The sequence below is a fragment of the Melanotaenia boesemani genome, chromosome 2 (assembly GCF_017639745.1).
Source record: "Melanotaenia boesemani isolate fMelBoe1 chromosome 2, fMelBoe1.pri, whole genome shotgun sequence".
Taxonomy (NCBI): Eukaryota; Metazoa; Chordata; class Actinopteri; order Atheriniformes; family Melanotaeniidae; genus Melanotaenia; species Melanotaenia boesemani.
Window position 1 is genome coordinate 23,255,800 of NC_055683.1, and position 11,082 is coordinate 23,266,881.

At 36.0% G+C, this 11,082-nt stretch overlaps 2 protein-coding genes across 2 annotated transcripts; both read right to left on the reverse strand.

Moving 5' to 3' along the window:
• Positions 1–1,282: 1,282 nt before the first annotated feature.
• Positions 1,283–3,311, reverse strand: LOC121633818 (parvalbumin beta-2-like). The gene is made up of 5 exons (XM_041976088.1): positions 3,284–3,311; positions 2,524–2,592; positions 2,110–2,242; positions 1,743–1,852; positions 1,283–1,537 (listed from the first exon to the last, which is right to left on the reverse strand). Exons 2-5 carry the CDS (start codon positions 2,582–2,584, stop codon positions 1,512–1,514), a joined length of 330 nt encoding a protein of 109 aa, XP_041832022.1. The 5' UTR covers positions 2,585–2,592; positions 3,284–3,311; the 3' UTR covers positions 1,283–1,511.
• A 2,720-nt stretch (positions 3,312–6,031) lies between these two features.
• On the reverse strand, positions 6,032–8,718 carry LOC121633825 (parvalbumin beta-like). Its single transcript, XM_041976099.1, has 5 exons — positions 8,551–8,718; positions 8,077–8,153; positions 7,107–7,239; positions 6,471–6,580; positions 6,032–6,212 (listed from the first exon to the last, which is right to left on the reverse strand). The coding sequence occupies exons 2-5, from the start codon at positions 8,135–8,137 to the stop codon at positions 6,190–6,192; spliced, it is 327 nt and encodes a 108-aa protein (XP_041832033.1). The 5' UTR covers positions 8,138–8,153; positions 8,551–8,718; the 3' UTR covers positions 6,032–6,189.
• Between the last annotated feature and the right edge of the window lie 2,364 nt (positions 8,719–11,082).

The following is an 11,082-nucleotide window of genomic DNA, read 5'->3' on the forward strand; positions in this document are numbered from 1 at the left end:
AATTGTAGGCCCTTAAGTTGTAAAAAAAATATCCTTTTGCTGTTATATCTGGATGTAGTTTAACTGCCAAATGTCCCAGTCATGCGTAACAGTGAATAAGTGCAAAAGCCCCAAAATTCATACCTTCAGACATGTTTCGTTTTTTAAAAGTGGTTTAAAGGTATAATTATGGTGCTTAAAAAACTAATTCCAAATTTTCTGTCAGTCCTAGAATTAGTTTCACATACTGTAGCGTTGGAAGAATGTATTTATTAATATTCATATTGGTGCTCAGATTGATTTTAATTTTTCTTTGTAAATGTTCCACCTTGTGAAGTTAAAAGGATCAGGCATTTTTTTCTCCTAATCAACCTAAAAGAAACAGGAGAGGGGGATTTTAAATTAGTTTACCTTCGTATAATAAGCTTCACTTGCATATTTCATATAATAAGATTGGCCTACAGGTGGCAGCACTAACCTATAAGGTAAACTTGAGGGTCCTGCAACTAAAGCTTCTTTCTGTTTTGATCACTGGCTGGCAGTAATAAGCTTACAATGTCATCTGATAGGGTTGAGGGTATACATATTGCTGACTTGCAGTGCTCCCTGGACATTCATAACCCACTGGAATTGTAATTTTACTTTAACAGGACAAATGATCCGACCTTCCTTGCAAGGCCAACCCATAGATTATTTTCCCAGAGTATGCAGTACATTCTGCGCACTGGAAGGAAACAACAAAATTGAATTTAGTAATTTGATGAAAAATCCCATCAGACCACTGCAGATCTTTGCAGAGGGTTAAACTGTAATACAGCCCTGCTGATGAGACAGTGGCTGTTAATAGCCGCCCTGTTGCGACAGCACATCATCTAACTGATTATACAGCAGTTACTGGAGGAATAGATCTTGGACTACACCATCTAATTACGCAAAGTAGGACAGCTATCTATTGCAGAGCTCCCTGGATCTAAGATGCATGTGAGCAAAGCCCCCGGGCCATTCTCAGTGCATATCCCAGCTCCTGGCCAAAGTCCAGCCACAATCCCCTTCTCATTAACCAATTAGGAAAACAAGTGCTGGGTAGGTCATCTGAGCCATCTCTCAGCAACTTCTGACCATTCAAACATCCTGGCAAGTGGGGACCCATTTGACACTGCCTCTTAATCAACCCATTGTGTTGATGTAAGTGCAGCTCTATGAATCAAACAGGACTGTGCAATACACCAGTTGACCAATGCAAAAACGACTGACCTGAACGAGATGACTTCACACCAAAAGAGTATTTATTCCTGGTTTTTCACTCTTCCTCAAAAGTGCAGATGGTGTTGTACAGTTTGCACAAGTCATTATTTCAGAACATTTAACACATCTGAATTACATTAACAGTAAAATATGTATTCCATGTTGAGAAATAGTCCGCAGGCAACTCATAAATAAGGTATAAAAAATATTCTTTCAGCTGATGATTAATGAATCTTGCAAGGAGTTCGCAGTTCCATGAAAAGAAGTGGATCTTGGTCAGTGGAAATTTATGCCTTTACAAGGGCAGCAAACTCTGTAAAAATAGAAAAAAAAAGTTGCAAATTTTATGTCATAAGGGTATTACTGAGATTGATTAGAATCACTGTCTGACCACAAATTTAAATCTATGCAGATACTCATTGATAAGGACTTTAATGTTAAATATCAGTGAACATATCTACAGCATTATGTAATGTTTAGAGAAATATAGCCTACAGTTCTGCACAAAGAACCCTTACCATCAACTCCAATCTTGCCATCACCATCACTGTCACCAGCGGCGAGGAAAGTCTTGGTCTCCTTGTCAGTGAGTGCTCTGGCACTAGCAGAGAAGTTCTGCAAGAACAGCCTGACAGGTGGACAAAATAACAGGAGTGAAAATGATGCTGGCAAGCTTATTGGTATCATTTTAAACCCTCTCTGTGATGGAGATTTTTAGACAAACTAAGCTAGCTGTAAAGCCTCTAAATCTCATGTAAGGGTGTTTCTTTGACTTGATTATTGTGCTATGCGGCCCTGAGACCCTTTTTTAACCACAAGACAGTAATATTAGTGGGCTTTGGCATTGGCTATCAGGTTGAAGAGTGAATAACTGGAATGTCTTACTTCAGCTCTTCCTCCTCAATGAAGCCGCTGTTGTCCTGGTCAATGATGCCGAAGGCCTTCTTGACATCATCTGAAGATTTGCTGGCCAGGCCGCAGGCCTTGAAGAACTTCTTGTAGTCAAAGGAGTCAGCAGCTGGAGCACATTTCAGTAGCATTAGCATCGGACAAGCCAGTAACACAGTGCTAATGTTATATGATATCTGTAGTTTGCTGTTTACATGACATGTCCCTGAAACTGAGAGTGGAGTACATACTGATCACTGCCACTTTGTTTCAGTTATTTTCTTTTAATCATTTTAGCATTTGCAGGGAAATTTAAATATGGGAAACAATTAATGATGGGAAATAATTATAAAGATGCAGATATCATCTTGGTGCATTTATGGCTCAGTAAAGAAAAATAAGGATGCTCACCTGAGCAGCCGTCCAGAGCTGCTTTCACTTCAGCATCATTGAGGACACCAGCGAAGGCCATTTTTTATTCTTAGAGGGAGGAAAGACAAGATTCAGTTAGAATAAGCATTGCAAAGGAGTCAATAACAAACCATAATGATTTTTAAGCAAGTACTCCAACCTGACTGACCAATTCCACATATTCTGAGACCTGTTTTAAATGATCATTTATTAAACAGAGTCATAGCTCTCTGGGCTAAAATCATCCATCTTTCACAAGGCCTTAAGTATCAGACAAGGTTGTTCCTGCACTGCCATGTATCTTTAGATTTTTTTTTTTTTTCAAATAACTGAGAAGTTTTCTGTCTGCCCTCAGATATTTGACCACAGCACAGGACTGATTTGAGTGTTACACAGCTTTGGCACTAAAGGGGTGATGTTCCCACTGACAGGCCAAATCACTGCAACATGAATCACTGCTTCAAATTAAAAATGCATCTGGCAAAACAGATTGCCTTGGTAGCTCTAGGTTCATCCCGTTAAAAGACAGCGAAATAACCCAGTTATCATCCACAACAAGCTGTTCCTCTGAAACCAGTTAGCCTCATTTGGCCTCCTTTCGTACTAACAGAATTGTCCTGTGGTCCATGTATTTGTTGAATATGTTGGTTCCGTTTCTCTCTAAAGTTTATAGTCCACAGGGTCTCCTCTGAGTCCTTTTCCTTTCAATGTCATTCTGCAGAAGCCAGAGAAGTATTTACAGGGCGCACATCCCACTCACCTTTGCGCTGCGTTGAGGCGAGTGAAAACCAAGGCAGACTAGAGTGAATGCTACAAGCTCGCTTCCCTCTCTCTTATATATCCTTGAGCAGCACCATTTACAGAGCTTTGAGTTTCAGTGTCAAGTACCAAGATGCATGGGTTTTCAAAAAATGTGTCTAGTAGTCTGGACCTATTTTTAGGCCAACAAATGAGGATGCTACCATGTGTGCAGAGGCCTATAGCTAGACGTGTGGAAACCTGAGCAGGTCCGCTTTTTGCCGACTTCACGGCACATGTTTCACTCATATGATTTACAGCCAACTTTTAAAACGCTGATTTTGATGTTGCAAGTTACATCTGAGACTATAATTGAAATGAATGGATATGAGGGAGCCAATCATGGTCAACCTGCTCATGAAGATCCTTGCGAGATAAATTGAGTGCAGCCATTTTGACTGATGTTCATTTTCAAAATGTATAGAACTAGATGTTCTCTTGGTATCAACCATAAGTGGTCACTCTGAAAGTAACCTATTAGATCACTGAAAAGGACTGTTTAAGTATTATCTTTAAATCTTTTTTTGGCTTTTTTTTTATCCAGTCCACATCAGTTTGATGTCCCCATAGGCCCAACTTATATGCATTATATACCATGCAGTGTGTCTGTTCAAATAGAGCTATTCCAGATAATACATGCAATATTGTGTTATTTCTCCATAAATTCCCTTAAATTTTCTTATGACACCATTATATATCACTGGTTTCAGCATTTCTAAATTTGCATTTGAGGAGCTAGAGTTGCAACACTATCTGCCTAGGGCTCTATGCTATCCTGTAACATAGCTATACCCTAAGTATAAGCTACATTCGCTATACATAATGTTCATCTAACTTTCACGTCAAGTTTTAAGTTTCAAATGAGCCAGCACTCTAACAGGGACAAGACTTTGAGACGTGTACCTCCAGATTCCTTTCCTTATAGGCAATGTAACAATTATTTGGACTGTTTCTAGCATGTCTTGTGGTAGTGTGCATTAAAAGGTTGCCACTTTGCTGATAGTTTAAGTTATTTCTACGAGTTTCTGGGCTACCATTTTCTCCCACATCTTTTCAGCCATATGGGCCCAATTAACATGCATGTATTTCTTGATGAAACGTAAAATTGAGAATGTCGACCAGATTCAGTTCTGTGGTAAATGTAAACAGTACTGATTATTATAAGCCATAAGAAAATATATTTTATTTTATTTTATTTTATTTTATTTTATTTTATTTATTTTTTTTTATTTTATTTTATGCACCCATGTTAGATTTCAAGGGACTGCCTATTAGTTTAAATGAACAACAACAAAAAACTATTTTTACAACAAAATATCAGTAAAATTGAATGACATCATCTATACATTAAAAGACATTACTGTTTCTTTAATATTTATCATTTGTAGTTTGTATATATATATATATATATATATATATATATATATATATATATATATATATATATATATTATTCAGTGTTATTCAGCTTTTCCTGTACTAAAAAGGTCAGCATACAAAGCCCACACCAAAGGGAGTTATCCTGCTCCACAACACTCCTCCTGAACTACTTGGAGATTTTACTTAAAAAGATATTTTGGTTTCTTTGTAGTGGGGTTCTACAGTATTTATGAGCTGTCAGTGTAGACGGTAGTCACAGTGTCTGGAGATTCACATCCTCATGGATGAGTTAAAGCTGAAAGCTAACAAACCACCAGAAGAGCCCTTTTTTGCAGTTTAAAACAACTCAAATTACCACAGTTTCATAGCAGTTGGATCATGATATATTACAAATTTACATAGCGTCACTTCTGCATCAGATCCTCACTCAGGGTGAGACCATGTAACTTGGTCCGTGTTGTGAAATGGTGTTTTGGACAACACTGCATGTCTTGTTACTGCTTGGCTCAAGGATTAAGAAAGCTGTATTATGCAAAGGTGAAAAAATCCACAAAATAATTTGCTTGAACCACGATGATATTGTGATGAGGTTGTTTTGGATGGCAAAAATATTCTTATTATAATTTACCACCACTGGTATTAATAATGTAAATTTTGCTACTTATTTGATTCAATTTGAAAAAAGTCTGTCTTCCTGTGGCTCTGTTCTGAGTACCATGTAGCTTTAGCTTGCCCCACAGGAAACTTTCAAACTGAGAGTGCTCTGAGTCTCTGCTGCAGATCAATGACTTCTCATAAGAACTAATACTCCTACTACTACAACAAAAGAAAAAAAAATCCTTTAACAGCATCACCACAAAAGACATTTGCATAGCAACTGCCTAATGGCTAATTTTACACACCTAAAAAGGAAAAGGAAAATAAAATGGCCTCTTATTTATTTGTTTATTTATTTATTTATTTATTTATTTATTACCATTTGTGATCAGTCATCTGACTAATTTGGGTCTTTCAATAGTCTTAAAGACATAAGAGATAAAACGAAGTGTTTTTATCATTAAAGTGTGTAAACTTGTATTTTCTTTTTTCTTTTTCTTTTTTTTTTTTTACTAAATTCTATTATAAAATCTAGTATGAGTAGATTGTATCTGCCAATAATTGTTTGGGTTTTATAATCTCTAATAAAGAAGATAGTGAACCTATCTTTGCTCATACATTGTTCATAAAGTGGAACAAACTAGCCAGAGATAGTGATATCACATATGTTTATTAGTCCATTGTTTGATATCCAGTTTTGGCCTTCTGTTCATCAAACATCTTATGCATTTTTGGTATCACATCAACAGGGAAAGTAGCAGGCAGGTACAGAATAGCAGAGGTTTGGGTTTTTTTTTTTTTAATGAACCACTTAGGAAAATCAGGATCCCCAGAAGAAATCCATGGTTCCAAAAAGGGGAAAACGGTGGTGACATTATGTGTTTAATGTCTCTACTTCAGGAGATCATAGAACTCTGTGGAGAAATAGAGACAGATCTCATTAGTAGAGTCAATTTTCTGCAGAGGAAATGCAGTACAGCATTATGATTAAGCAAGAAGGCAAAATCAATTATTTATTTGCTTGCTTGAGTGATGAGTTTTATCTTCATATTTTTCTTTGTATGAGCTTTTTCATTTAGCAATTTCAGCACTACAAGGTGGATAGCTCCTCTGTAAAGATGGTTCATTTTTCATCCATCAGCAGCTTTTCCAAATGTTTCATAGGCACACACCTTCCATCCCAATCTTGCCGTCACTATCTTTATCTCCTGCAGCCATCAAAGCCTTGGTCTCAGCCACAGTCAGCTCCCTGGCCCCTGGAGAGAAATTCTGAAGGAACAGTCTAAAGGGAGGACAAATCAACAAACAAAACCAATAATTTCACACTTAAATCATAATCTTTTACCTCATCTTTGCTATTGCTATTATCCTCTGTTCTGAGCCTTTTTGAGCAATCATTTCCCCCTTTTCAGCAAACACTCATCACACGTATCCCGTGTGCAGTTCATGGTGGAAATGCTGTTCCATTCATGCAGTGACCTCTGCCTGAGGGCCATCACCAGAAAAAGTTAAAGCATAGATGCACAAACACAATTGTGTCCTTCTTTAAGCATCTTAGGGATGCACAGCCACACAGACTTGTCATGTTATGACCTAACAGGGCATTTTATTGACTGACTTGTACCCCAGCTTTACCTAACCATACTCTTACATGAAAGCTTGCCATCAACTAAATATTTAATGAATTGCATTTAAATATTTTGATTTCTTGTATATGCAAGACAAGTTCTTACTGTTTAACTGTGCAAAGCTCCCCACAACATGAGTAATACCTGGACCACACACACTCATGTACACTCCATTCTTACTTGAGCTCCTCCTCCTCAATGTATCCACTCTTATCTTGGTCCAGAACTGTAAACACTTTTTTCCTGTCAGCCTCAGAGGAGCCGTTCAATCCCACTCGTGCAAAGAAAGACTTGAAGTCAAATGTGCCTGGAGCTACAGTGGCAGAAAGAGAGAGCGGCAGAAAATGAGATGGAGCGAGTACAAGAAACAGGCACATGTGAGGGTGAGAGGTCAATTACTAAATGACAAGAAAGAGAGAACAGTGGGGGTCTGAATGGAGATGTCACATTTAGTCATTCGCTCAGATGACTTTCATTCTTTAGCCAATGACATTTACCAACATACAGCCTGTAGGGCATCATAGGCTATGTTACTGTGCTATTTGAATAGTCCATATACACTAAATATTGCCTGTGGGTCTAATGCAAACCTAAATATCGAATACTCTTTACTTATCAACCTGGTCACTACGGTAGTTTTCCTTGCATGAGTTACCTTCAAATAATTCACTGTGTTTGGTTTATAAAAATTCCACAAGTAAGATATGACAGCAGGCCATCGCTAATGTTAGTCTATTGTACCCACCACTTGCCTTTACCAGTCAACATCATTTATGGATATGTGGAAAAACAGATAAAGTATGCCACATAAAGATGAGTGTTATTTTGCCTGAAACATCGCTAACAGGCAGGTTTCCTTGAATAAAGGGTATATAAGCACTGACATTTTCTTTTCATGGGATTGAGCTTTGTATGCCTTGCCATGCAGATATAATTGCTAGAGATAAATAATTAAATGCTTCATGATGTGAGGACTTTATAGCTCCTCTGGGCAAATGCCCAACATAAACACTTCAGTATCTAGGTGGAAACTGGTCTCCTGCCACATGGCTGCCTGGTAACCTGCAGGAGCCTTGCACCCCCCCCCCCCTCCCCCTCCCCCCCCCATGTGTCTTCCTGCAATCAAGTTTGTGAGTCTTGTCTGACTCACCTTGACAAGCTTGGACTGCAGCCTTGATGTCCTCGTTGCTCAACATCCCAGCAAGTGCCATGGTCCTCTGAGGCTGCCTGAGGGATATGCACACACACATGAACTGATGATACAGAGAGTCGTAGTAACTTAACCTGTTAAGGGTGTTTTCTATTTTCATTCTAAATTGGATAAAACTACTTGGAATTTGTGATTGTATTAAGAAATGCATTGTTTTGTTCAATGCATTGTTTTGGAGAGATCGGAACTGGGTAAAATAGAGTAAAGTACCTTTTATCATCAGAATAGTACCATTTTGACAATGATCCACCATCATATAACTATTATGAGTACCTTTTAGTCAGTAGACAAAATATTCTCCAGTAGGAAGAAAGTTGTTGCAACTTGAAGCATGAACACACATGCACAGATGCCTGCTATAATCATAAAGCACTACCAAATAAATTTATTTGCAAAAAACATATATTTACTCACTGTGCTCTAGGTGAGGTTTGGACTCTGAGCAGATAACGTGCAGATCTCTGTCTCGTTCACTTTGTGCCTAAGCCAGCGACACTCTCTTGCAGATTCGTGATCCAGAGTGCAAGAAGCAACCTGACGTATCTGCCTTGAAACCCAGGGAGGTTTCCTCCACGCCACGGATTGCCTCCTCCCCCTTCATCAGTTAATCAGAGCAGATAATTTTTGTCATTCATAGGTCTACAGTTTTGTAAACTTGTGGGCATAAAAAAAGGACTTTTCATTCTGATAATAAAGAATGATGAATTTTAAAAATGGTGAAACCAGCAAAAACAGGCTTCAACATTTTTTATTAATAAGTATATAATATCTACTATTGTAATAATATAATATAAAATAATATAATATAATATAATATAATATAATATAATATAATATAATATAATATAATATAATATAATATAATATAATATTGGCAACTGTGTAGATAATTTGTGCTGTTTGTGATGTGATTATTTTTGTCATCAGTGTCATCATTGGACAACACAAGCTTTAGAATCTGTGACACTTTACACATATCATTTATAGGCAAACAAATAATTTAAGTCCCAATACTGAGCTTTGGGGTACCCCGCAACCAATATTCAAACATGTTGAACACACATCACCCATCTGAACAAACTATTGTCCAATTCAGTACAATTCCTCTTGTTCCATATCTCTCCAGTTTACTTGTCAATATATCATGGTTGATTTTTATCACATTTGAACATGTTTAAGAACAGGGAAGGAGGTTATATATTAAGAGAAGTATTCATACAACCAGAATAAGGTTTTGTGGTTTTTTGTGGGGTCAGACTGTGGAACACTATTGGGAGAGGAGTTCAAACAATGTACAAACACAAAACAATTTAAGAATAAATACGAATAACATATATTCACTGGGTACAGGGCTGACATGGGATTTTGAATGTCACTGTTGTTTATACTATCCATTGCTATTGTTATTATTATTATTATTATTATTGAAGTTTTGATGTTGGGGTGTATGGATGTATATATATAAATAACCTCTTTTATATATATATATATATATATATATATATATATATATATATATATATATATATATATATATATATATATATATATATATATATTTATACAGTATCTCACAGAAGTGATTACTCCCTTCACATTTTTGCTAATATTTCATTATATCTTTTCATGGGCAACACTATAGAAACTAAACTTTGACATACAGAATATCAAAGTTTAGTTCTTATAGTTTGGTGTCCTGTATATCAAAGTTTCATTTCTATAGTGTTGTCCCATGAAAAGATATAATGAAATATTGGCAAAAATGCAAGGGATGTGAGATACTGTGTATATATATATATATATATATATATATATATATATATATATATATATATATATATATATATATATATATATATATATATATAAAATTTGGTACATATACACTTTAATTTTCTTGATTGTTTGACAGTGCTGGGTGTAATGGAGCTTCAATTTTCCTGTAGGAACCTCCCAAAGGGTATAAATAAAGTTGTCTGAAGTCTGATGCCTAACTGATAATATTATTGTTCTTGTTGTTTACATTTTGTACACGTATAGAAAATGCATTAAATGTGGGGAAGCAGAGTAAGTGAATGAAAAAGACATTGACACAGAGAGAAGGGGTGGGATTTAATAATCTTTGACTTCTTCCCATTCCTTTTTGAACACTGATGTATTTAATTAGACGTTAAAAATCGTTGTTTCATACTGTTCAAATAAAATAAAATAAAATAAAATAAAATAAAATAAAATAAAATATTCATTTAATAAACTTTATTTCTAATAATAAACGAAGGAGTACAAAAAAACCATAAAATTCCAATGACTTAATAAATGAAAAAGCAATTAAGTATTAATAATAGTTCAGGACTAATTATAGATTTTTAAGCCGTCTATTGAATTAGAATGCTAAACTGTAAGTGCTTACATCTTTGGAAAAATCCAGAAAATTTGAAAAATTTCATAATACTCTGATCACTGACACTATTTTATATAGCTGAATGAGTTAGAACAAAAACCATTAATTGTAACACTAATGTCTAGAATTCCCTAAATATAGTTAGCCAATGGAATATGTGTGTGTGTGTGTATATATATATATATATATATAGAGAGAGAGAGAGAGAGAGAGAGAGAGAGAGAGAGAGAGAGAGAGAGAGAGAGAGAGATCATTCAATAACATTTTAACCGTATATTTTTTAATTTTCTAGTATATTTTCTAGCGTGAAGACTTTTTTAATTGATCTTATGACAACGTCCATATCCTTGATGCTTGAATCTTTAGGGAAAGGAATCCTTAGAAAATTGATCACAAAACAGAATCCAGTATCCGTGTAACAGCCATATTACCCTGCCAACCATAAAATTTGTAATTTATGGTTGGCCGTAAATCCTGAAATAAACATTTTATATAAGCAGGTCGTATTCCATAGCATGCTTCCCGTGGTTGGCTAGTGAGTGGAT